This window comes from Emydura macquarii, unplaced genomic scaffold, assembly GCF_026122565.2.
Source record: "Emydura macquarii macquarii isolate MOO-44397 ecotype Brisbane River unplaced genomic scaffold, CSIRO-AGI_Emac_v2 contig_1348, whole genome shotgun sequence".
NCBI lineage: Eukaryota > Metazoa > Chordata > Testudines > Chelidae > Emydura > Emydura macquarii.
Genome location: NW_027131485.1, coordinates 9,653,180 through 9,680,430, shown reverse-complemented (window position 1 = coordinate 9,680,430; position 27,251 = coordinate 9,653,180). Strand labels below are relative to the sequence as shown.

Here is a 27,251-nt window from a genome sequence, read left to right as displayed (position 1 = left end):
GGCATAATGTTGGCGGGAAACATAGGTACAGTGACTTGTCCAAGGTCACACAACTGGTCAGTGGCAGAGCCAGGAAGGGAGCCCAGCCCCAGTCTAAGACCCTGTCCACAGAACCACACTGCTTTTCCCATGCTAGTTCTGTATTACAGCGTAGTCCCTACTGGTTCTGACACAAAATAACTGGAGACATTCTAGCCCATCCTTTCTAGGGAAAGAGTTGGGTGCCTTCACTAAGGTCTTTATTTCTTTTGTGAATTCAAACAGAGAAGTGCTAGTGTTTCTCACCTCTCACTTTATTTCAGCAGAGAAATTTAAAATGCCTTCCAATCGCAGACCATTTGTGTCCGTGAACATTATCTTAGATGTTCAGTGTTTCTGCCCTATTTGTACTTCAACTTATGAACATGGTAAAAAGATTAAAAGTCTTTTTGTAAATCAAAAAAGTAAAAGATTAGAGAGATTTGCCCCGATCCTGAAGCTCAGGTGCGCTCAGTGACTTTTCATCAGTCTACTAGCATAGCTTACTTGTACCACAAAAACAGTTGCTCCTACTTGTTGGGTTCCAATGCTGATAGCAGAGGACGAGGGAGGATTCCACTGCTGATGGCAGAGGATGCGGGACGGATAAAGCACAACAACCAATATGATTGCAAGCAGAATCGTTTATTCCATCTTGTTCTCCAGCTTATATACCTTTTTATCATCTTTGCATACAATGGTCACACAATTGCTGATTGGCTATTATATAATTTCACACACTTAGCATGGGAACAGCTTACATATTATTGGTAGCTTCTTAGCTTACATAGCTTTCTTGTTTACGACCTTGGATACTTTCTACTATCTAGTGGATGGCGGCCAAGTCCGCGGAACTCGCCGCCAGTGAGGCGCCTGAGTGAAAGTGGCCACCTTCCAGCTCCCTGTAGGCAGCCTCACTTGACCCGGTGTCCACCACCAGGCCTGCTGTAACTTTCCACTTAAGTAGGCATCAGGTCAGTGTATGGATAATACACTCCCACACCTACTAGCAACATTTTTTAATCCACAAGCCTCTTTTCTTAAAAAGTAGCATCTATTTGATTCAGAAGAGGATGCCTCCCATGAGCAACCATGTCCAAAACATCATCTTCCAAAGTACCTAAATGTAGAGCAGGACCCAGCTTCATAATGGCAGCCCCGTTCCTTCACAAGCTTGCCCCGGAACAGTGAGGCAGCCAGGCAGTGGATTTGTGAACCAGCAAGGGGGACTATTCCTTCCTTCAGAATTCCTGCCCCTTACCCACAGTCAGTGTGCGGGAGAAGAGCACCATCATTGATGATTGACTCAACCAACACCAGCAAATCAAACCTCAATCGCCTGATGTTCCAGCAGATAGGCTCCACTTTGGGAGTACCAATATTTCATAATTCATAGATCTTAAGGCCAGAAGGGACCATTATTATTATCCAGTCTGACCTCTTGCATAACCCGTGTCACTGAACCTCCATGGCAACAGCCAAACTTCCCTGCCCTTGAGCCCAAAGCGCTGTACACTACCATTTGCATTAGCCTGGGACAAAGAGGGAATTCTGTGCTGAGAGTGTTCCTTTCCTTTAGTGAGATGTTAAACGAAGGTCCTTTTGCTGTTCAGAGAGAAATGAAAGATCTCTTGGTATTTTTCTAAAAGAAGAAGAGCGGTTCAGTGCAATGAACCATTATCAAGCTAACATCCCGTCTCTCAGTAAATCAGATTGTAATGGCCTAGGCTGTATGTGAACTAGGAAACACAGCTAAAACTGATTAAAGGAAATATTGTTTTATACGAAACACGATTCACCTGTGGAACTGACTGCCACAAGATGTCGTTGAGGCCAAGATCTTAGTAGGCTTAACAAAAGAATTAGAGGTTATATGGATAATAATATCATCCATGGTTACATTAGATAGGATAACAGTTTATAAGGCATAGCAACCCTCATGCTTCAGAGCATAAGCCAACCACTTGTAAGGATCTAGTGGTCTAGAACCCAGGCTTTCAGGGCCCAGTGCAGCCAACACCTCTACATCACTACTGGTGAGCTGGTTGGAACAGCAGCCAACAATTACCAGAGGATTAGCACTGCAGGAAGTACCACCCATGGAGGCAGAGTGACGGAATCCTGTGGCCAGTGGATTGGCCCACACCAACTGTTCAAACCAGGATGTTCCCCATGGAGCTGTCTGAGCAACAATGGGGAATAGCATGTTATTGGTACAAACCTTGTCTTTTGCCCTGTCATGCTCCTGACTCCTGCCTTTGACTTCAGCCCAGCTTGACCTTCGTACCAATTTCCTGACTCAGATTGGTAATTAGTCTCAATTCTTGTCTTCGATCCAGGCCCAGTGGACACTACTGCCCAGCCACCTATGTCCTAGCCATGACACCACTAACTACTTGAGGTTAGGAAGCAACTTTTCCTATGGGCAATTTACTACATAATTGTCCATTGGGGTGTTTTTTGCATCTTCCTTTGAGGAGTTGGTACTGGCTCCAATCAGAGGCAGGATGTAGACTATGTCTGAACCTGTGTCCCTCTTGCTGAGAATGTTTCATGCTGGTAATGCTGCTTTGATTGCCTGCACTGGCAGCACCTTCAGTAACTAACTCATTGCTTTGTAAAGTCATTTGAGATACGAAAAGGAGCTATATCAATCTGATGTTAAACTAATACAAACTCCTTTGGGACTCAGGCACTTTGAGCTGAAATTCCCTTCCATTACATAATATTGGTAGAATCATAGAAGATTAGGTTGGAAAGGACCTCAGGAGGTATCTAGTCCAACCCATGCTCAAAGCAGGACCAATCCCAACTAAACCATCTCAGCCAGGGCTTTCTCAAGCCGCACTTTAAAAACCTCTAAGGATGGAGATTCCACCACTGCCTAAGGTAACCCATTCCAATGCTTCACCACCCTCCTAGTGAAAAAGTTTTTCCTAATATCTAACCTGGACCTCCCCTACTGCAACTTGAGACCATTGTTCCTAGTTCTGTCATCTATTACCACTGAGAACAGCCTAGCTCCATCCTCCCTGGAACCCCCTTTCAGGTAGTTAAAGGCTGCTATCAAATTCCCCCTCATTCTTCTCTTCTGCAGACTATACAAGTCTAGTTCCCTCTCCCTCTCCTCATAAGTCATGTGCTCCAGCCCCCTAATCATTTTCGTTGCCCTCCACTGGACTCTTTCCAATTTGTGCACATCCTTCCTGTAGTGGGGGGCCCAAACTGGACACAGTACTCCAAATGAAACCTCACCAGTGCCAAATAGAGGGGAATAATCACTTCCCTCGATCTGCTGGCAATGCTCCTACTAATGCAGCCCAATATGCCGTTAGCTTTCTTGGTAATAAGGGCACACTGTTGACTCATACCCAGCTTCTTGTCCACTGTCACCCCCAGGTCCTTTTCTGCAGAACTGCTGCCTAGCCAGTCGATCCCCAGCCTGTAACTGTGCATGGGATTCTTCTGGCCTAAGTGCAGGACTCTGCACTTGTCCTTGTTGAACCTCATCAGATTTCTTTTGGCTTAATCCTCTAATTTGTCTAAATCACTCTGTATCCTATTCCTGCCCTCCAGTGTATCTACCACTCTCCCCAGGTTAGTGTCATCTGCAAATTTGCTGAGGGTGCAATCCACCCCATCCTTCAGATCATTAATGAAGATGTTGAACAAAACTGGCCCCAGCACTGACCCCTGGGGCACACTGCTTGTTACCGGCTGCCAACCAGACATTGAGCCATTGATCGCTACCTGTTGAGCCCAATAATCTAGCCAGCTTTCTATCCATTGTATAGTCTGGTAGTTCATGATGTTCCTGAAGCACAGGAGGCATCAAAGATATCTAATGACTTCTTCATAAATTTTGAGTTTTAGATTGTTTGTATCTTGAAGGTTCAATTATGGGAATCTAAGATAGCTCCAGCCTAGCCTTTGATCTCACGATTGATCAACAATCCATTCCCTGTTCCTGAATTTGCTCTGACAGACTCTTTCCTCTTTCAGCTGTGGACAATTTTACAGTCCCTAGCAGCTATTCCCCAACTTACAAAAGCTATTAACAATTTTTTAAGGTTCCTTGTGAAGAAAGAACCATAGAACAAAAACTTACAGCTAATTCAGGGGTAGTGGTGGATATAAAATGCTGCTCTCTTGTATAAAGTTCCAGAGGAGTAGCCGTGTTAGTCTGTATACAGCAAAAACAATGAGAGTCCTGTAGCACTTTAAAGACTAACAAATTTAATTTCTGCAGGCATAAGCTTTCGTGGGCTATAACCCACTTCATCAGACGAAAGCTTATGCCTGCAGAAATTAAATTTGTTAGTCTTTAAAGTGCTACAGGACTCTCGTTTTTTCTCTTGTATAGATAACCTTCAGCACTGATATTGGTAACTTTGCCTCTTGGGCAACATGCAGATCTTTTCAGTCATTAGAGCTCACCCTTCTTGGGATCTTTCTCATCAGCTGTAATCAGGATGACATGGTCTGATCCTTCTCTTTCTTTCTCACAATCTCTAATTCATTGGTAATACCTCCAAAGGCAGCTTAGTAATGTTTGGAGAGTTACATTTGGGAAGGGTACAAACATCCCACATTGACACATTCAAAGGCGTGGCATAATCTGTCATGTTGGATCATCAGTGTTTGTTTTGTTTTTTCCCCTGGGAAATGCTCACTATTACTTGGAAAGGGAGTTTTCTCCAGATGTTTCCAAGGGTTGAGAATAATGTCCAAGTTGCACAGTAGCAAGTTGTGTTCCTTACCAAACTTGAATGATCTTCTCTCCCCATCCATATTCCCTGAAACCAGGGATGTGTACAGCCTTGCGCCACATATGCCACAGTGTAATATTTTAACATCCTCAGGGAAGCAGGGGTTTGTTTTGGTTCTTCCAAAGGATTTATCTTAAAACTGTGCTAGACCTATCTATGTATGTGTTTGTGTGACAGCTGCCATTTTGGATTGAATCAATGCCTTCCAGAGCTAAAAACACAAGCTGCTACATCTTGAGCTGAACAGACAATCCCCTAGCTGGAGCTGTAACAGACTCATATTCTCTGAGGATCGGGTGCAGACTGGGACCTGTAACATGCACTCTCCAGTGGGCTGCATATTCATATGTGTTGGTTTGGTGATCATAGGGGAATGTTGTGGCAGCTCTGCCTAGAGAGATCATGGCCATTTATAGTGTACAGAAGGTGGGAATCAGGGAAGATTGACCAGTGTGTTTGCTTATGGTGTGGCTGTTGTTAGCCATTGGAAATTTGCCAGGTGTATCTAATACTCAGTAACATTAATCAGTGTCATCTGTTTCTGTCCCCACTTTTTTTTCAGGATCCTGCAATTTTAGAAGCTCACTGCAGCTACCTCACCTCCGGTTCCTCCCTTGTGTTGTGCCTTCAGAGAGAGAATGCTATAAAGAAGCTGGTAGACTTACTGGGGCCAGAGGACCCTACACTGGCCCAATCGCTAGACCCATGCCTTTGGAGGGCTCAGTACGGTACCAGCGCAGTCCAAAATGGATTTTACGGTGGGTCTTCAAGTTAAATAAAATATGTTTGAGGGACTCACATATGTCAAGGGAAACAAATACATACTTCTGCTACTTCTTCAAGCATTGTCAGTCTAGATCAACCCTCTTGGGAGGCTCCTCCACACTCCACCACAACCCAGAAACCTGTGGAAAGCTTTAACTGTTATGTAATGGCTGTGCAGAATTCAAGGTAGAAATGTATAAAGAGGCCTGGCCCTGTTCTGGCCAAAGCCACCAAAGTGGTAAGTCAGAATTCCCTTTGATCCCTTGACGTTCAACTTGTTGGTCATTTTCTCATCTTTCTCCCGAGGATGGAGTTGGTTGCCATGTAAATAGCTGAATCTACTAATAGACAAATTAGTAGGTTTTTAAAATAAAGAAATAAGCTTTAGGCAGCACATGGTTTTTGGCTCCATAGGTACCGGTCTCTAGCCTCATTAGGATAGTTAGGTTTTTCTATTTAGTTCCACTCCATGCCATCAAATCACCCTATTCCCCATCCCTCTCTGTGCTGCACTTGAGGGCACTCAGGAGATTGATTTGCAAGTTCAGGATCATGATGATGACAGTCTCTTTCAGAGCTTTTCTAAATTCATAAGTGTGGCTTGCTGTTGTCTGCTTCAAAGACTCATACTTCCATACATCTATCAGGCCAGCTTACACATGGGAAGTATCTTTTCTGCATCCGAAAAGATCTGTGCCAGTACAGAGTGCTATTGTTAGGCCTTTCTGCCACATACTCAGTATTTACCAACTGCCTCGCTCTGATAGCAGCTCCCTGGAGAAGAGAGAGAATCCAATCTTCCGCTACATCAACAAATAGCCAGTGAAGATGTGGATGCCTCAAGGAATGCAGTTCACTCTTCAAGAGTTGTTCTCTATTCCAATCCTTAGGTTTATGGACAAACCAAGAGAAATCCATCTCCACTTCTACTCAGACTATCCCATTCATGGGAGTAACTGAAGATTAGGGTTTACCTGCCTGAAAGATTTGAAGAAATACACAGAACCGTTGAATCAGTACATACCCAGCCTGAAACCCCACTTCTTGTGTTCCTAATGGATTGATGTTTTTGCGTATCCTGATAACTCTGTGAATGAGACCTCACCAGTCATGGTTGAAAAAGGTCAAAGTATTTTAAAAAATCAGTGTAGACATAATGGGACCAGATCCTTAGTTGCTGTGTATCAGTGTATCTCCTCTGAAGTCTGGAGTTCATGCTATTTATATCAGCTGAGAGTTTGCCTCCAGAGTGCCTATTCCTCCAGAGGTCACGCAGCCCATACAATGTCTGCAGAAGGGTTCCCTTAGAATCACGAGTCCTCTCTATTGCCCGACCCACAATCTGTGTACACCTGCATACAGGCACCTGATTACACATCAGTGTATTGGAGCTGAGAGCAATTTGGCTAGCACTCAACAGCTTCCTTCAACACGTTCCAGGGAAGGTTTACAGCTGTTTACAGTGTCCTCGGTCATTTGCCAAGGCAGGGCAGGGTACAGCCTGCTGTGCCAAGAAGCAGTCTGTCTTTGGAAACGGGGTATTCATCAGTTCATCACACCTTCGAGAGCCCATCCTCCAAGCAAGGAAAAAAGCACTTGAAGATGCACTGAGCAGGAAGAGCATCACTCACTGTGAACCGATCAGTGATCAAGAGGGGATTGCACAAGCAGATTTCTTTGCCATATGAAAGAACACCAAGTGCCCTTAGTTTTGCTCCAGACAAAGGCAAATGTTTGGCTCCATGCCAGATGCCTTCTTACTGAACTGAAACAAAGACTAATTGTGTGGGTTTCCTCCCACAGCAGCAGTCCCTAGCATGATCAAGAAAAATCAAGCAAGACAAGGCTAGAATTCTGCTGATAGCACCAAACTGAATCATGCAGTTTTACTACTTGGAGTGCGAGCAGCTGACCAGCCTGTATTGCTTCCATCTTTTCTGGGCATTTCTTTTTCCACACCAAGGTCCAGGGTATCTGATTCCCTGTGGTCCTGCATCTTGTGTGATCATTTACACTTGTGCAAAGGGGCTGCAAAACATTCCTGTTCTAATTTGGGAGCATTTTACACCCACTCTGCAGAGGTATAAATGGCTTTCACAAGGTGTAGGGCAATGGCAAATCAGGCCTAAGGGCTCTGCAGCAGGCAGCATGACTTACACACCAGTGAGCATTAGATTATAAACTATTGGGGCAAGGGCTGTCTCGCTTGTTATGTCAGTACTATGCCCTGCACAGTAAGGCCCTAACATGATGGAAGACTCTGGGAGCTATTGTACCACAAATTAACACTCATATTTGGAGTCAGTGCAGCCTGCAATGATGAGCACTTTCCAGTGGTTAGCAGGCTTTGGTGCAATGTACCATTGCATACAAGGAGCGTGGATCTGCCCTGACACATTGACAATCTGCTTCAATACCAGTACACAGGAATAACTTTGCCATTGTAAGTTATAGCCACCAGGGTTAGTGAAGTCATTTGTAGCTCCCTCCCATCCAATAACACCTGACTGATGTGATCTAGACAGCATGGGAACCGTGGTAGTAGGTTGTCACCGCAGTGTGAACTGTTTTCACTGCCTGCTTCCAATGATTCCCTTTATTACCCTGCTAGGAAATGAAAGGAGTATTGTTTTGTATGAAGAACAAGCTGAGCAATAATAGAGCAAAATCAAAATACCAAGAAGACAATGAAACAAATGTAAATATAATGGTTTTAAATGGTTGCTGTGACTGTATATAACAGCTGCCCTTTAAAGCAATTACTTCAGTAAGTTGCACGCCATCAATCTTGCAGGTAGATGAGTGTAAGCCTAGAGAATGTTTATTTGCTGGCCTAATAGAATCTCCTCCTTGTGTCTGTCCCTCAGGCTCCGGATCCTATCACACCGCTGTCCGGGATGTGAAGCTGTTTTTCACAGAAGGGCTGTGCTATGCCGATTGCCGGGTGCTAAGGGAAGAAGAGGTAGAGTTCTGCCCTTTTCCTGAAGAATGTCCTGCTGTATCAGAGCAATAGTTGTGGCCCTACTACTCCAAGACTCCTCTTTATGTTCCTTCTGGGTGTCTTTTCCATCTGCCCTAAATACTGACTTTAGCAAGACTTTTGATACTGTCTCGCATGACTTTCTCATAAATAAACTAGGGAAATCCAACCTAGATGGAGCTACTTTAAGGTGGGTGAATAACTGTTTGGAAAACTGTTCCCAGAGAGTAGTTCTATCTTCGAGTGATTGCTCATATCCATTCCAATATAGGTGTGTGCGCGCTCCGTGCACAGTTTCCCGGAACATTTTTCCCCTTAGCAGTCCCCGTAGGGCCGGCTCAGGCGCCCCCTGGAGTACCGCGCTCATGCCGTGGTACATAGGGCACTGCCGACCCCACGGGCCCCCAGTTCCTTCTTTCTGCCTGTTGATGGTTGCTGGAACATTGCCTCTTGCTTTGCAAGTTGCAGTACCCTTAGTAGCTCTTTGTTTTACAAAACAGTCAATTAATTAGGTAGTTTAGAAACCCTTAGGGGCTCTTTCTCCCTGTTGGGTCATGCCTGGCTCAACCGGTTTCAAGCCCTGCACCGAGTGTGCTAAGCCGGTCCCTGTGAGTGACCCTCACTCTAGCTGCCTTCGATGCCTCGGGGAGCAGCACCACAGGGACAAGTGCAAGATCTGCAGAGCCTTCAAGCCGCGTACGCAGAAGGAGAGAAAAGAACGGTTGAAGGCTATCTTGATGGAGTCCGCTCTCCGTCCGGACTCCGAACCGACGCGGTCATCTGCAGCACCAAGCGTCTCCTCAGTGCGGAGCGCTCCACCGGCACCGACATCGACCAAGGGGCCGGCACCGAAGCGCCACAAGGAGACAGCGCACCGGGACTCCTCCGCACCGCCGACCCGGCACCGAGGGAGTCCGGAGATGCCCCAGCCACGTGCCGTCGAAAATACTCCAGCACCGGCATCTCTGCGCAAGGAGCCCTCCCCGACTCCCCGGAGTGGGGCAGAGCCCTTGCAAGGATTGTCGACGCCGGAGGCATTCGCCGCGGCACGCGCCCTCATGGGCCTGCCCACGCCTCCGTCCCACCCTTGGCCGAGGATGGGACTTGCGTCTCGGGGTAAACCCACGATGGGTGGACCCGGTGGGTGGCAGAGACAGGAGTCCAAGTCTCCCCCCAGACGGTCAAGGAGGGTCGAGAGAGCGGGCTCCCCTCCCAGCTCCGGCACCGAGTCCAGCTCCTCGACACTGCAGCACCGTGGGAGGTTGAGGAGCTCGCGGAGGACTACAACTCCATCCTCCGTCGACAGTCCGGCTCAGCACCGCAGCCCACGGCACCAGTCTCAATCCCCGGTACCTAGCCCGGAGCGGATCCAGGTGCCCTCCACGGCGGCACTGCCAATGACATCAGCATCGGCCATCACTATGAGGAGGGCCTCGTGGCTCCAGTCATCGTGACGGTCTCAGGAGGCCCAGCACACCATCCAGGATCTTCCCTTCAATGGAGCTGGACTATTCTCAGACAAAACTGATGACAAGCTGCATGCCCTAAAAAATTCACGGGCCACGCTGCGCTCCCTGGGGATTTACACCCCTCAGGCCTCGAGGCGACAGTCTCGGCCTCAGGCCCAGTGGCAGCCTCAGCCACCTCCGAGGCAACCCCCAGACCCCCTCAACCCAGGAGGGGTCGGGAGAGGTTCCGAGGCCCTAACCGCCGCAACCGCTCTGGGTCTTCGGTGGGGACCCAAGGCTCCAATAAGGGCCAAAACAATGAAAAGTCTTTTTGACGGTGCGCAAGGGGGTGGTACTCTTACTTACCCCCTGCCTCTCAACCGACCCTTTGCCCACAGACTGCAGCCGTATTACACCCACTGGCAAAGTATCACTTCGGACCAATGGGTCCTTGGTATAGTCCGCAGGGGCTATGCCCTACAGCTGACAGCCATCCCTCCGGACTCCCCTCCTATCCAGTCCCCCTTCAGGGACCCCTCACACGAGCACCTCCTCACTCAGGAAGTGTGCTCCCTCCTCGAGCTGGGAGCGGTGGAGGAAGTTCCTCCAGGGGAAAGGGGACAAGGGTTTTACTCCCAGTATTTCCTAATCCCCAAGGCCAAGGGGGGCCTGAGGCCCATTCTAGACCTCCATCGTCTGAACAAGTTCATCAGACGCCTCAAGTTTCGGATGGTCTCCCTAGCCTCTATTATTCCTACCCTAGACCCAGGGGACTGGTATGCTGCCTTCGATCTCAAGGACGCATACTTTCATATTTCTATCCTCCCAGGACACAGAAGGTTCCTAAGGTTTATGGTAGCTGGTGCACACTACTAATTTACAGCCCTGCCATTTGGCCTTTCGTCTGCCCCAGGGTTTTTACGAAATGTGTGGCGGTAGTGGCGGCCCACCTGCGCCGCAAGGGAGTCCATATATTCCCATACCTGGACGACTGGCTGATCCGGGGCAGGTCCAGGGCCCATGTCAGGAGCAGCCTGGAACTCACGTGTGCAGCGTGCACCAACCTGGGGCTGCTCATCAACGAGCAGAAGTCCATTCTCACCCCGGTGCAGTGCATAGAGTTCATTGGGGCAATGCTAGATGCCACCCAGGCCAGAGCCTTTCTCCCGAGGCCTCGCTTTGAGGCGATGGCTGCCATAATAGACAACCTTCACAGGTCTCCCATGACGACAGCCAGGCGGCGCCTCCAGCTGTTGGGTCACATGGCAGCCTGCACGTATGTGGTCAGGTTGGCTCACCTCAGACTCAGGCCTCTTCAGATGTGGCTGGCCTCAGTGTACGCCCCAATCAGACATCCTCTCCACAGGATAGTCACGTTACCCACCCCAATTCTAACTTCCCTCCTCTGGTGGAAGGACCCAAGGGAGGTGTTGAAGGGAGTTCCCTTCAGGGAGGTAATACCATCAGTGACCCTGATCACAGACGCCTCCGATGTGGGGTGGGGAGCGCACATCACGGGCAGCCTCAGCACCCCAGGGCGCTGGTCACCAAGCGAGATGTCCCTGCATATCAATGTCAGGGAACTCAGAGCAGTCCGCCTTGCTTGCAAGGTCTTCCTCCGATTCCTCAGGGACAGAGTGGTACAGGTCTTAACAGACAACACGGCAGCCATGTTCTATATGAACAGGCAGGGGGGAGCGCACTCCTCGGCCCTGTGCCAGGAGGCTACATTACTTTGGGACTTGGCGGTGAAGCACGACTTCCACATATCTGCCTCTCACCTCCCGGGGGTCAGGAACGACGAGGCGGACCGCCTCAGCAGGTCGTTCCTTCCCCGGCACGACTGATCACTGCACCCGGAGGTGGTGACTTCCATCTTCCACAGGTGGGGTGTTCCCCATCTGGACCTGTTTGCATCGGCCTGGAACAGGAAATGCCAGAGGTTCTGTTTGCTCCGAGGTCGCGAACCAGGCTCCATTTCCAATGCGTTCCTGATAGACTGGGTGGGGACCCTCATGTATGCGTTTCCCCCCATTCCCTTGCTATCCAGAGTCCTCGTGAAAATCAAGAGAGACAAGGCAGACATCATATTGATCGCCCCAGCATGGCCGAGACAGCACTGGTTCAGCATATTGCTGGACCTGTCCATAGCCACGCCCTGGCCGCTCCCAAGGCGTCACGACCTGCTCTCCCAGGACCAGGGTCGCCTACTCCACCCGGACCTGGACTCCCTCCACCTGACAGCGTGGAGACTCTGTGGCTAACGGAGAGAGAAAGAACCTGCTCCATAGAAGTACAGCAGGTCCTGCTTAGCAGGAAACCTTCCACCCAGGTGGTCTACCGAGCCAAGTGGAAGCGGTTTACCTGTTGGGCTCAGTCCCGGGGCATCCTACCGTGCTCCTCGCCAATTCAGGCGATTTTGGAGTACCTCCTTCACCTGAAGCTGCAGGACTTAGCCCTGGCCTCTCTTCAGGTGCACCTGGCGGCCACCTCGGCCTTCCACCAGCCGATGGAGGGCAGATCCCTGTTTTCACACCCCATGTCATCTAGATTCCTTAAAGGGGTGGAGAGGCTATATCCCCAGGTCCGTGACCCGGTGCCTCCCTGGGATTTGAACCTGGTCCTCGCCATGTTGACAGGACCCCCCTTCGAGCCCTTGGCGACATGCCCATTGCTCTTACTGTCCTGGAAGGTGTCCTTCCTAGTGGCCATTACATCAGCCAGAAGGGTCTCTGAGATAAGGGCCTTAACCTCAGAGCCCCCCTATACGGTCTTCTACAAGGATAAGGTCCGACTGAGACCCCACCCGGCCTTCCTGCCGAAGGTGGTGTCCCAGTTTCATTATAACCAGGATATCTTCCTCCCTGTGTTTTTTCCCAAACCACACGGTTCGGAGGAGGAGCAGAGATGGCACTCCCTGGATGTCAGACGAGCCTTGGCCTTTTACATCGAGAGGACCAAGCCGTTCCGGAAGTCGACGCAGCTGTTCGTGGCAGTGGTGGACCGGAGGAAAGGCTCACCTGTCTCCACCCAGTGCATCTCCCCCTGGATCACCGCCTGCATCAAGACCTGTTATGAGCAGGCAAAGGTACCGCTTCCAGGGGCTGTAACAGCGCACTCAACCAGGGCCCAGGCCTCATCTGTGGCTTTCCTGGGAAGAGTGCCCCTGCAGGACATCTGCAGAGCAGCGACCTGGTCGTCAGTTCATACCTTTACGTCCCACTACGCCATCATGCAGCAGGCGAGAGAGGACGCGGGGTTCGGCAGAGCCGTCCTGGCAAGGGCAGCGCAACGCTAACTCCTACCCACCTCCATGTATGGCTATTTAGTCACCTATATTGGAATGGATATGAGCAATCACTCGAAGATAGAAAACAGGGTTACTTACCAGTAACTGTTGTTCTTCGAGATGTGTTGCTCATATCCATTCCACACCCACCCTCCGTCCCCACTGTCGGAGTCGGCAGAAAGAAGGGACTGGGGGCCCGTGGGGTTGGCAGTGCCCTATGTACCACGGCATGAGCGCGGTACTCCAGGGGGCGCCTGAGCTGGCCCTACGGGGACTGCTAAGGGGAAAAAAGTTCCGGGAAACTGCACGGAGTGCACACACACCTATATTGGAATGGATATGAGCAACACATCTCGAAGAACAACAGTTACTGGTAAGTAACCCTGTTTTATCAGTGGTTCACATTCAAGCTGGAAGGGCATATCGAATGGGGTCCCGTGGGGATCGGTTCTGGGGCCAGTTCTATTCAATATCTTCATCAATGATTTAGATAATGTCTTAGAGAGTACACTTATAAAGTCTGTGGGCAATAACAAGCTGGGAGGGGTTGCAAGTGCTTTGGAGAATAGGATTAAAATTCAAAATCATCTGGACAAATAGGAGAAATGATCTGAAGTAAATGGGATAAAATACATTTGTAAGGACAAATACAAATACAAAGTACTCCACTTAGGTAGAAACAATCAGTTGCACACGTACAAAATGGGAAACGACTGCCCAGGAAGGAGTACTGCAGAAAGGGATCTGGGGGATCCTGGGGGATCACAAGCTAAATATGAGTCAACAATGTGACATTGTTGCAAAAAAAGGAAACATCATTCTGGATTGTATTAGCAGGGGTGTTGTAAGCAAGACTTGAGAAGTAATTCTTCCATTTTACTCCACACTCTTCACACCAGTGCTTACGCCGGTGTAACTTATGTCACTCGTTGCGGGGGGGAGGGTGGCTTATTCACACACCTGAGTGACATAAGTTATACCGACATAAGTGGTAGTGTAAACATAGCCTTGGTGGAGAAATAGGCTTGCACTGGGGAAGGAAGCAGTTGCTTCTTGAAATTGCATGCAGTACCTGACATGGGATAGCCTTCCATTCATATACGGAGTATTTAGAATAAAACAACAACTGTATGAACTATCTTTCTGCTCCCAGCCTCATGCTGGTGCGATTGGGAGGAGCTGGGAGTGTTGCAGAAGCAACGCTCTTAGTTTGCCCTTATAAACGAAGGTTGTAGGTGCCTCAGAAATCCTTGACAGCTCTTGCTCAGAGGATATGTTCAAGCCTAGGGGAAAGGAGTGTATCACACCACTCGAGGCGAGCAACCTCTCCTATCAACTAAGGACTGTAATTGATGGGCTGTACAGGGAGTTCTGTCCAGTCCTCCCTGGCTGGGAAGATGTTAGCTGTGATGGAAGGCCTCAAGGGTAAAGAACATAAAGCATTGGGAAATGAGGGACACTAAACCTTCAAGAAAGACATGGAAGTAACTTGGGGAATATAGAAGAGCTCCATCCAGAGACAGACTCTCCTAGCCTGAGATTAGTCTGAACACTTCATATTAAGGGAGTGCTTGGAGATGGGAAAACGGCAGTGAAGGGCTAGGTTTTACAATGAATTGTTGCACTAACCATTCCGCTCAAGAGCAAAGGGCTCACATGTGAGTTAGGCAATAAATTAAAATCAGCATGATGGTTCAATCAATGTACGGCATGGGCATTTATCCAGATCCCCCATGCAGTTTGCAATCATCTTCAGGCTCTGCTCAGAAGATCCTCAGCCTTTGAATAGCTCTATGGGGAACCCAGCACTGGAATGGAGTGGAGGACCCAAAGTGAGGTGCACTAGCATAGCTGTGTTAGATCGTAGGGCTGCAACAGCAAGGGGGCGGCAGGGCCGGAGTGAGGTGTGCTGGCAGAGCTATGCGGAGGCTAAGAGGCTGAGAAGAAGAGGATCAGAAAGGACTGCTAGCCAGGAGGAGGTGTATGGGTAGACTTGTGTGGGACAAACTTGTACAGCAACTGGCTGGGTTATGTCTGGGACTTGCTGTTGCTGTTAGGCCTTCACTTTCATCTGTCCTGAAAACAGACCTTCATCGTGCATCTGTCCTGAAATCATTACAGACAAGTAAATTCATCATTAGCACCTGCTACTGAGGGGTAGACTAGACCAGGAGATCAGACTAGTTGATCACAATGGTCCCTTCTAGCTGCTGGAATCTCTGAATCTGTGTCTGGGAACAAAGAGACTTATTGGCAGTCCGTCCCCTGTTCTAGCAGGGGCTCCTACTCCCTGCTCCTGCTACTTCCCCACTGTTCCCACTCACCAGCTTAACACTGCCCCACCTTCCCACTATGCCTCTATGCTGGCTTTTCCTCCTGCCCTTTCCCAGCCTGAAGGAAAGAGCCAGACAGGACTCAGCCTCCAGGGGAGATAGGTCACATCAGGAGAGGGGGCTGGTTAGGAAGGTCCAGACTAGCTCCTCATAAAAGTCCCAGTGTGACCTACCTGTCAGTGACCACAAATCCTCCCTCTTGCCTATCCTGGGGACCCAAGGTAAGTGGTCAGTCTTGTAGGTGGTGCACACCTGGGAATTAGCCAGTGTCATAAAGGTTGGGAGACAGGAAGATGCAAGTGGGAGGAAGGGAGAATCCAGTGCACAGAGACCGTGTTAGATGGCCCCTTTCTGTGCTTGTGACCACGTGTAGCTGCAACCAGATGGCACCAATGCTTAGGACATACACCGTATCTCTAGGCAAGCCATTCCTATAATGGCACCAACTTAAAACAGTGGGGCCCTGTACATGTCATATGTCACAGCACTACAAGGGCCAAATGATTTCAGTTGTCAGTAACTTAATCCACTAGTAAAAAACAACTTAAGGTGCCTGTAGCTAAAATTAAATGAGAAGTCTTTCCCTTCCTGTTCGCTATTTTGATTTCATTTTCCAGTATGATCCTCGCATCCCAAAAGTTGGGGAGCTAGAAATGCTACGATTATGCCAGAGAAAGAAGAACCTTTGATGTGAATATGTGGGTTAGCTCTTAGAGACTAGCATGGTCCTCTTAGAGTCTGGCCCGGGAGGGCTCAGGTCAGGGACTTTGGAAGGGTGTGAGGATGCAGGATCTTTAAGAAGATAACAGGGTGCAGTCCTGAACTAATCACAGAGACGAGGTAATGCATGCAGAGCATTCTTGCAGCTCCAGACTACACCACAGGCCTTTCCTGGGCTGGCAATGACAGGTGTATGCAACATCCTGACACAACACTTCACAGCTTGCCTGAATTGCTGTTTACAGAACATCGCCCCTCCTGATTAGGAGATACTGGTCACATGATGTACCTTTCCCCCTTCCCTCCTGCAGATTTGTAACATTAAATGTGACCCAATAGTCAGCCCAGAAATCAGCAAGCGGCGCAGGATTGTAAAACATGAAACAAGAAGGCAACTTAATTTCCTGGGCTCCAAGCACCAGCAAAGTCTAGGTAAGGAAATGTAGAGCACGCTCATTATAGGCCTCAAACTGCTATTGATTAGTTGACCAGCAAGACAGATCATCTGGTATTTATGTCCTTTTAGAAAGCAGAGACAGCTGTGAGTTGGAGAGAACTACTCAAAAGTAGTGCAGGCCTGTTAACCCCTTGGATTCCAGGCCTTTTCCCATTGACTTCAATGGGCTTTGGATCACGGCCCATGTGCCTCTTTAGCATGATGAGCACACTTAAGGTCATGTCTTTTCAGTCAGCCCCATTTTCCTGCCTTGCACATTAATAAGTAAGGGACAGGCTGCACAGAGGCATGGGACTTAACCATCACTCAGTGTGGAGTAGTCCTGGCCCTTAACCTTACTCACCCCTACGGGCCACCTCCAACCCATCACACAAGGAACTGCAGGAATAAGGTATTGGTAACTCTCTGTATGTGGGAGCACCCTAGGTGAACTGATTGCTCCACACTCTATCTGCTGGTTGCTTGCTGACCTTCCCAGTGGGGATGCTGTGGGACAGCAATAGCAATGCCGTTCAATTAGTGACTAGTTTCCATCTAACATTTCAGCTCAGGCAGATGGGAAATGCAAAGGCATGTGAGACAAGGCTGTGTGGGAGGAGGCCATCAGCATCCCTCCTGTCCAGGCCATCCTGGGTTTATAAAATGCCTTGCCTGACAGCAGGTCCCAGCATTTTCCCAACATACAGAACCTTTGATCTTTTTCTTGATTTAAAAGAGTTGTTGCAAGTAAAAAACCTCCCTGAGGAGACGGGGAATACTTCAGAAACCGCATGCAGCCCTTTGTGTCATAGTCTTAGCAGCAAATCCTGGAATCTGTCCTGCTAGCTCCTGGGACCTGGGTTTTGTTTTGTAAATATCACTCCTTCGTCTTTACTTTGCGGGTGTCTAAGCAGAGTGAAGAGTAAGGAACAATATTGGACTGACACAATGCACTCACACATCAGCTTCTAAGACAATCTTTTCCAGAGTGGAACTGTCCTAAAAAGGCAAGGACATGTGATCACTAAACCATCAGATGCTTACAGTAAGTGCTCCTAGTAAGCCAGATGCAGCATCCACTTTATAGATCATCTTGAACACTAGAGAGCGCTATTACACACACAGAATCCTGTCCCTTTGGCTACTATTCATCAAATCCTCAAAGCTTTTGTCTATACATACAAACAGATTTATCATAGGGAAAATATGAAACACACCAAACCTTACGGCTGCTGATCAGAATTACATGTTTGGATTATAAAACCAGATGGATTAACAGATTTCTTTGCTTGGAAGAAATTAAATGGACTAGTATCTCATCAGAAGCTGTCCTGGTCTGACGTCTCTGAAAATGAGGTCATTACTACTATCTGACTATCTACACACCACACACACCAGTTCAGCAGCTTGGAATGAGCATTCATATCTGCAAGCAACTACACAACATAACGTCGAATGAACATCTCTGATCATTGTGTTATTTAATTTGTTTGGGGGAGAGGAAGGTGTTTAGAGATTGTTGGGTCTTTTTTAATATTAAAGAACCATCTGTTGTGTTTTGATCTTTCCCCATCAGACTTGCCATCACTTGATACACTCTGTCAAACTACTTGCCTGATACTTCCCGGAATAATCCTTCAGGGTTTGGAGCACCCACCTTATCTTGGACTGCTAGACCAGCTGATTGGCAAAGGTTTCACTGTAACAGGGGTGCGGCTCACCGTGCTGAACAAATCACAGGCTCACCTCATCTCTGAGACACTGGGCATTGAGGGGTGCAACATTTCAACAATGGTATGGAACAATAGGAGCTACTCTTCCCTCTGCCCCCCCCCCCCCCCCCAAACAAGAAGAGCCATTTGCTAGTCTGTACAGTTCTTAGTTTCACTTAGTTGTAACAAAGACTCCAGAGATGGCAAATCCCTGTTAGGCCTTCAAGTCCATCCCCCTGTGAGTGCATGATTTTTCTTTTTTATTATACACTTGCTAGTGTTGAGTCCTGGCTAGTTATAAATACCGGAGCATCCACAATTTCTCTTTGGAGGCTAGGCCACAGGGAGGGCATTTTCCCTAATATATACAGCCTCTATATCCTGTTGTTAATTTCACCTTATTAATCCCTATCCCCCTTTTGCTATGATAACTATTCCCCCTCCCTTCTTGGCAATTACACTCTTGTCTTATTGGGAAGGGATTTTGTCCCCCCTGCCTAGTATTTGCTTAGTCAATGTCAGCATGTTTAACTCTTCCATAGGTTTTTACTCATAAATCAGACCCCCCCAAGTCATTTTAGTTGCTCATCTCTGAACTCCCTCCAGTTTGTCACTATCTTTTGGATGCTGAGGTACCCCATATTGATCTCCAGGATATTCCAGTGCATTCACTACACTGCTGTTTGGAGCTCAGTCCTGCAAAGGGCTGAGAACTCTAGCCTCGCTCTAGGCACATGCTTAAATTAAGCATGTGAGGAGTGCTGTTGAAGTCCATGGAGCTACACCTATTTATGCCAGCTGAGGATCTGATCCCCAAAAAATCTTTCTCCCTGGCTGCTGTGTGAAAGACACACCCATACAGGGAGCTGGTTAGAATGAAGCAGTGAGTTGATTATACCAGAAAGTGCTGTCAAATGCACAAAGCAAACTGGGGGGAAATAATTATGCTGGAACTGACTATAAACAAAGGACTGTCAAATGCACACAGTCACCCAACTGAGAAAAAACAGACAAATTTTTTCGATTCTGACTTTTCAGTTTGAGAGATCTTAGGTATTACCTGTAGCAAGAGCAGGTAAGATATTTTCAGAGCATGATTTTTAAACTGACAATATCCCTTTAAAGTACGTCTGTCTAGAAGAGCAATTACATCTAGCACCCAATTAGACTGAGCACCAGATTATTCCCCTTTGGTTATCCCAAGGATATCCCAAGTCCTTCAGGCCCAAGTGACAATCCGCAGTTATTATAGGAAGGACAAGGGGGTGGGTAGTATGATGGAAGCAGAGCAGCACCAGTGGGTGTTGCCCTGAAATCATGTCCCCCACTCAGAGAGGAATGTCTTCAAACAGGGTTAGACAGGGCTGATATATTTCCATACAGGCCTGATAGCGCCGAGACAAAATGAGTCATTACAGCAGTCACTCTCTCCCTGCCACAACAAGTATTGCTGCTACTGTGTCTAACTATTTCCAGCAGAGAACTCCCTCTCTTCGTGCCTCCAGCAAGGCTCCTGCCAATGCAGTCTGAATAACACACCTGAGGTCACACTTTCTTTTCAATACTTCAGTTTGCACCCTTGCCTGAAGGAAAATGACTAGGAAAACTGTAAAGCCACATAACTGAATTCTGGTGGAGGAGGCGTTTCAGAGAGCGTGTTGCCCCATCTCTTTCATCACCCCACACGCAGCACGCAATCCATTCCTTTTGCTGTCAGCAGCTGATCACAGAGTTACTTAAGTGGGTCTCAGTACCAACCTTGCGTTCTTCCCTCCCTTGCAGCATTCCCTGTTGGATGGGGCTTGTCTGGTGGTAGCAGCACAGCGAGACAATGCCGTTATTTGCTTTGACTCCCTGCTGGACAGGTAAGCAAAAACACCACCACATAGTTAGCACTCTTGGCCACCATCTCAACCTACACCAGAGAGCTCCTGATCTGATCGTGGGGCTGAGTTGTCTTCTCTATAATTCATTTCCAGTTTAGCCTTTCCTAAAAGTAAGTACCTCTCAAAGGCCACGCATTTTTCATTATTTATATTGGGGGCGGGGTTATGTGTCAGCACATTAGAGAGCTTTTAATTTCTGAAGTCACACTTCCTAAACACCCCAGCCAGGTGATGGACACGGGAAGGACGGCTATGAGATTTTACGATGCAAAGGCACAGGGAGTTCTCCAAAATAAAGTCTCGCTTTGAGAATAAACCTGCTGAATCAATAAACTTCCTAGGAGAAAATCTGTGTAATTTCTGCATTTACCATGCAAAACCAGCTTCAAACAAACACCAGAGAGCGAAATAAAAAATCAACCTGTTCAATAAATCACCACGAATGCCTGGTAGAGGAGTAACCCTGCTAAAACAAACAGAACCCCCCATGGGGACTGATTAGTGGAACAGAATTATCATCAGACCAATTAATCCATTGGCCCCAGCAGGCAGAGTTTCCCAACACTAAAGGCTGATATTTTGCAATGTGATGTGCAGTTGCTTGCACTGGCTGCTTCTGATGGCTCTGCTGTGCCAATAACTTGGCACAGCCCATGCATGGTGCCACACTTTGCGAGGGTGATTGCACAGCACAACAGGCCAACTCACCCCTGTGCAGCACCCCCTTGGATAATGCCATCAGGATGCTGTTCTTATTGAATGGACACACAAGAGTGCTGCAAAATGATCGGATCATTCAAAATACATTAGCAGGCCATTTGGAGGCACTGGCCAACCATGAAGGGCCTTCGAGGTTGTCACCCAGCTCAATATCTAGTTGTGGGAGCTGGGAAGCACCCAAATGACTTAGGAAGCATCACTGAGTTTTATTGGAACATAGTCTCCTAAATCACATAGGTACTTTTGAAACACTTACCTAGCACCTCTAGTCCTTGAGCATCCCCTCTAGCTGATTCCTGGGTTGATTTGATGGGCTTGAAGCGGGGAGGAGTGAGGACTACTGGAGGCCTCTTGGTTCTGATAGTGGCTCTGGAAGGCCTGTGTATTTGGGAAAAAATTAAAACTAAGTCCTTAGAATTTCCCAGTGTGACATCTTTGCTTTCCAGCAGAGATAAATATGCAGGTATGGAGGGCTTCTCTTTTCCCCCCACTGCCCCAAAGACTCTGTTACATCACTGGTCATTATTGTTTGTCTGAGAGATTATATTTGAAGAGCCCTAATCCATTTATACAAAGCTTTGTAAAACCCTGGATTTATCTTTGTAAAGAAGTTCAGCAACAGATGCACATGGCCAGAGCTGCTGACAAAGAATGTACCCCTCCCCTCTGCTAGGTCGTTTGCAGGCTCTGACCGCTTATGGCTGGGTAACACTTGCTTTTCCCTTGCTCTGTTGTGTTTGTTTTTATCTCCCCAGTGGCTGCTGGCAGAAGCAGGCTGTGCTGGGCTGCATGCAGCATCTGCTGTATCCCCAAACTGAGAAACAGGCAAGTAGAGGAGGCCCTGGTCCACAGAAATAGCCATTTTATTTTCCATTGCGTTCTCCTAGCTGTAAATTAAGTAGGGTTGCTCAGAAAACAGGTTTTATTTTTGGTGGACAATTTGAAAAAAAATGAAACTTTTCCTCAGTGAGGGGAGGAGGAGTGCATCATGGGAGTCCCTGGCAGTGGTGCATCAAGGGAAATGAAGTCTGGCTGGAGATCTCAGCCCATGGAAGAGAATGTGGGCATAAGGCTCCCAAACTACAATTCTTTTGAACAGAAATGCTTTAGCAAAATAGCACTTTTTTTTCACAGAAATTGGATACTTTTCGCGGAAAGTTTCATTTGGTCAAAAACCTAATTTTCCATCAAAAAACAGTTTTGATGTAAAATTGTCCACTTTCGTCATTAAAATTCTAGAAGCCATTGCTCTGATCCTGGTGGAGGAAGGGCAGTGAGCTCATTAGCCCTTTAAACATTGGGCAGGCAAGCTGTTTTCTCAACAGCATATTGCAAACATGGAGAGATTTTGTCAAGCCGCTCTAAGCCAGACAAGAGCTTTGGAGATGAGATGCTGGTTGAACAAGGAGGGTAGTGGTATAAAGAGCTGGGACAGCAAGAGAAATGGTAGCCAGCAAATCAGCCTGTCTGGGAAAGCAAGGGAGGGTGTCAGGTGTGTTGGTGACATGACATGGTCCTCATTGGAGTTGACAACATATGGCAGATTTTCCCCCAAATCAACATTTAGCACAAGCATCGTGAAGGTTAAGCCTACCAAGATTCAGGTCTTTATTCTTGCCAAGGTGGATACTCCCACAGTCAGTGCTGTAAAGCTGTAGCTTCCAGCATGAGGTGTTCTGTGCTGCCCTTGACGGGCAGTGCAGGTCCCCTGATGCTGAGCTGAGAGTGTGATATGATATCTGGGAAGGTCTGCAAACCCAGCTCTGAGATAGTCCATCTTTAGAAGCCCATCAGGAGTGTATTACACCATAGTAACTGCTGCTGCCAATTGTGCTAGACTGTTGCCATGTAATGTGCCATGACAGCAGTTCTGGGCTGCCCTCTGTTTTCTGGGGTGCTCTCTGATTTGCTTTGGAAATGATGTTGGATGTTGCTGTTGGACATAAAATCTCTTCTGTCTTGTGCCCATAAATGGGCGATCAGCCAGTGATGAAGAGGCCTGGGATGCTTTTGGCATCAGCAGAGGTTCCATTGCTATACATAAGAAAGCAAGCTAATGTGCCTGGCCCCAGCCACCCCACCAATCAGTATACTGGGCCCAATCTCATTTCCACTGAAGGCAGGACAAAACTCCCATTGATTTCAGTGGGGGCAGGAGCAGGCCCACTGGAACTTACCAGTACGGTGTTCAGCTTTGTCCTGAGAAGAGCAAATGTGGCATATTGCAATCAACACAGAAAACAGTGCCCCTTCATGAGGGTGCCAGCCATGGCACGTCCCACTGTTGGATATGGGATGCCCAGCAGGAAATACCATCTCTAATTGTCCAGGGGTCTTTTGCTCAGGTAGCTTTAGAATGATCGAGCAAAATCTGAGGTGCAAACTCCTAGAAAAATGAATATAAATTGCTTCAAAGGATGTCCCTGGGAAATCCCTTGCTAATGATTTTACGAAGTGCCAACCAGGCCTCCAAAGCCACAGCTAACGAGCATCAATATGATGTCAGGCAAAGGGCAGCAGGGTTAAATAAGAGGAGCTAAGATTTAAAATCCTCATGGTTTGAAGCAGATCCCGTGAGCAGAGCTGCAGCATTTGACAGTGGAGCTAAGCTATGGACAGCACGGAAAAGGGATTGATCATTCAGTTCATAGTCTCATAGACTTCAAGGCCAGAAGGGACCATCATGATAATCTAGTCTGTCCTCCTGCACGTTTTAGGCCACAGAGCCTCACACACCCACTCCTGTAATAGACCCCTAACCTCTAGCTGAGTTCCTGAAGTCCTCAAGACTTCAAGTTACAGAGAATCCACCATTTACTCTAGTTCAAACTAACAAGTGACCAATGCCCCACCGTGCAGAGGAAGGTGAAAAAACCACAAGGTCTCTGCCAGTCTGACCTGGGGATGCCCTGACCCTGAGCATGTGGGCAAGAACCACCAGCCAGACACCTGGGAAAGAATTCTCTCTAGTGTCGTGATGGGCCTTCTGTGAAAGGCATTATGAGTCATCAGGTTACTCTTTAAGATCACTTATCAAGACCAGGCAGCTGTAATGCACTGCTCCAAAAAGAGAGGGGTGGTGTGCTTTGTTTTATGGGACTCACGTGAATACGTGGGGAGAGCACGCCCAGCCTCCGGCTATTTTGGTGTAGGATTCTGCTGTTTAACAAAGCACACGGTTATGTGTACATATGTATCACACTGGAATTGAATTGTCTCTGCAAATCACCAGGCTGGGATGACTTATACCCAAGCACTCTGATTGGTTTTGGCCATCTGATTTGCATAATCGCAGACAGTTATTTCCTACTAGCTGCATGAGATGTAAGTGCCCCCCACTCTAGCCACTATTAGCTACACAGAGTGCGAAGCTTTGCATGGTCACTGTGCAGTTATTGCTCAGTAACTACAGCGAATGTGCAAACCTTTCTCCTCTGAGTGGCAGCTCTAATCCCCCAGCTCTGCCTGGCTCCCGACCCCTCCTGGGAGTTTTCGAGCTGCTAGCCGGCAGCCAAGATGGCCGTCTTAGCTTCTCCCTCCCTTCAGCTGCAGCAGCAAAATGCTATAATAGATATGGAATAAAAGGGAAAAAAGACTAGCGAGCAAAGAGACGGGTTGTGAGAGCAGTGGCAGGGGGACTGTGTCCAAAGCACTCTGGGGGAAAGCCTCACCCTCACTACAACCCCTCTATGCCAGGTGAAAGGGCCAGACCGCTGTAAAGGGGCCCTAAAAGCCCCATATTTTGCACTGGGAGGATTGCCCCAGTGTAGGCACTAGAGCAGACAGCCACAATGCTGTCTTCTGAGGATCTCCTCACAGTCCTTGGCATATGGGCACGTGGAGGGCAGGGCTGGGGCCTGTTGTGGGGAGGAAGGGGAGGCCTCAGCACATAGCATTGCAGGGACAGTGGGCAGTGCTGTGGCGCATAGGGCAGCCCCAAGAGGCTGCCATAACGTAGACAAGCCCTGAGGTCTCTATGTTACTCTGGGGGCTGCAGAGGAGCCCAGGATTGGGAAGGCACCAAGGTGGCTTGAAGCCAGTTTAGCTGCTCCTCCTTACCCCCAGGTGCAAGCTCTGTGCTGCCCCTCTTAGAGACACAGCCCAGAATGGCCCCCCCCTGACTCCTAGCTCTCCTGCAAACACCATCCTGCCCTCACTGACTTGGAGGGGAGTCAATGAGGTGTGATCTCCCTCTGTCCCAGTTCCCATACAGGTGAGCAGGACCTTGTCCCCCACTCTCAGCCTTGCATCAGTGACCTGACTGTATTGTCTGCCCCTGGCCTCTCCCTCTCCATTCCTCTGGGAGGCATCAGGAACAAACCCACACGGCAGCCGGAGCAGAAGAGCTAGTTTGGGGTTGGGAGGAGGAGAAGCCACGGGGATGTCTTTAGATGATTTCCCACTCAGCATCTTGTGTGTTGTCATTTTTGCTTCTCTTTCACTGAAAATGTGGGCACTGATCATAATAATAACGGGAGGGTGTTTCCCTTCTGCTGGGCTAATCAACCCCTCTGCATCGGGATGGATTCAGCCTAGAATACACTTATTACCTGGCGAACAAACAGTAAAAAGCTAGCCTGCCCCCGCTCCCCTTTCTTTTCTCCCCAGGCTGAAGAGCTGCTCTGTTGCCTTTTTGACTCCTTGACATCTGACAGCTTCCACCGGATTGAAACCCAGGATTCCTAGCCAGGATTTTCTGTTCTCCTGAGCAGCCCAACTGCAAATCCCATCGTGGGTACCAGCAAAGGTGGATGCCCTCGGGATTCCACCGGTAGAACAGCCTTGTAACCATTTGTTATTAAAATGTCAAGCCCAGAGTGTGGTATTTGCATCACTAAGTTGAACTAGGAGGTGATCAGCACCAAAGAAATAATCACTCAGCACTGGAGCCATGGTTTCTAGGGATATGATTTGAAAGGGAACGTGTCTGTGCTGTGCAAAACAAATTGCACAGCATTCCTCCATCTGGAGAACACTTTGGAGGCACAGTAAATGCAAAGCATAGCATCTGCCTATTCAGCTAAGCCCTGGGAGCCGTCTGAAGAGGTAAATGGAGCTCCTGTCCTTCTCCCCAAAGGAAACTTGGAGGAGACTCAGTTTTTGCTAACCACCAGCTTGTCCCTTGTGGCCGGGCCAGCTGCTTTCCTGTCTGGGTCGAAGGTCAGCTGTAGGCAGGGAAATGGGCTGTGGCAAGACTAGGAAAAGATCAGCCTTTTACTAAAGCAAAAATTAATCATTTGAGTCCCACTCATAATTACTGTGAATGTCTGAAATAGGGTCATTTCAGTCATTTGGGGTAAGGGTTATGGTTTCAGTCCTGCTCCCTTTGAAGCAATGAGGATTTGGCCAAAAGGAGCAAGTTCAGTCCCCATCCTCAGATGTCTTTACCCAAGAGTTCAGGCAAGTACTTCCATCCCCACTCACCCTGGGCTCTGCTTCCCTTCTCTCAAGAACGCCCTGCCATTGATTGTCCCCAATAACAGTCACCAATTGCAATGAGGATAAATCACATGCAGTTTATTTCACACAGGAGCTAGAGAATGGAGACAAAACCACAATAAATAAAAGGGAAGCCAAATAAAACAGGGAAGGCTGGGTGCTCTGCAAAGCCCTGCTAGCCCGGATAAAGTAATTGATTAAGCAGGATTAAAAGCCTTATAGCTTAATGTCTGTGTGCTGCTGTCCCAGCCCTCACACTAACATCTTTCCCTGCTCCAGCTCCTAATACACAATCGCTGCAGTTTGTTCTACTTTACCAATAGCCTGCGATCTAAAGCGTGTTTCCTTTTCCTGCATTATTTACCTTCCTGGTCCTTTCAGCGAACTCTTTGTATTAACACCTGCATCCTCTGCAAAGGCAGTCAGCCTCATGGGGACCAGTTGGGCAAGCCCCAGCCCCTCTTGGGAAGAATCTTGCCAGATGTTCTCTTCTCAGCCCAAGAGGCCTCTTGTTCCTCTTCCTGCACCGTCGGCCAGCATCACATTTATACACATGCACACAAACACACCTGGTTAAATCTCCTGTCTGGGACACAGCAAGAATAGTTCCAGTGCAGTTCCCAATCAGACGCTAACTCATAGCATCAGGGCACATAAAAGGAGCACAGTTATTTGCTGGGATTTAATGTAAACTGTATTTCTGAGGGCATGGTTTTACTGTATTCCCTGCAGCTAT

At 48.2% G+C, this 27,251-nt stretch overlaps 1 protein-coding gene across 1 annotated transcript in view; it reads left to right on the top strand.

The window, feature by feature from the left end:
* The window catches only part of DNAAF8 (dynein axonemal assembly factor 8), a 128,837-nt gene extending 102,561 nt beyond the window's left edge, over positions 1-26,276 (top strand). Inside the window, exons 25-31 of the mRNA XM_067551099.1 lie at positions 5,350-5,545; positions 8,420-8,514; positions 16,634-16,754; positions 18,335-18,552; positions 20,253-20,335; positions 21,832-21,901; positions 25,685-26,276. Coding sequence (XP_067407200.1) covers positions 5,350-5,545; positions 8,420-8,514; positions 16,634-16,754; positions 18,335-18,552; positions 20,253-20,335; positions 21,832-21,901; positions 25,685-25,762 — 861 coding nt within the window. The 3' untranslated portion in view covers positions 25,763-26,276. The remainder of the gene's footprint in view (positions 1-5,349; positions 5,546-8,419; positions 8,515-16,633; positions 16,755-18,334; positions 18,553-20,252; positions 20,336-21,831; positions 21,902-25,684) is intronic.
* The last annotated feature ends 975 nt before the right edge of the window (positions 26,277-27,251 follow it).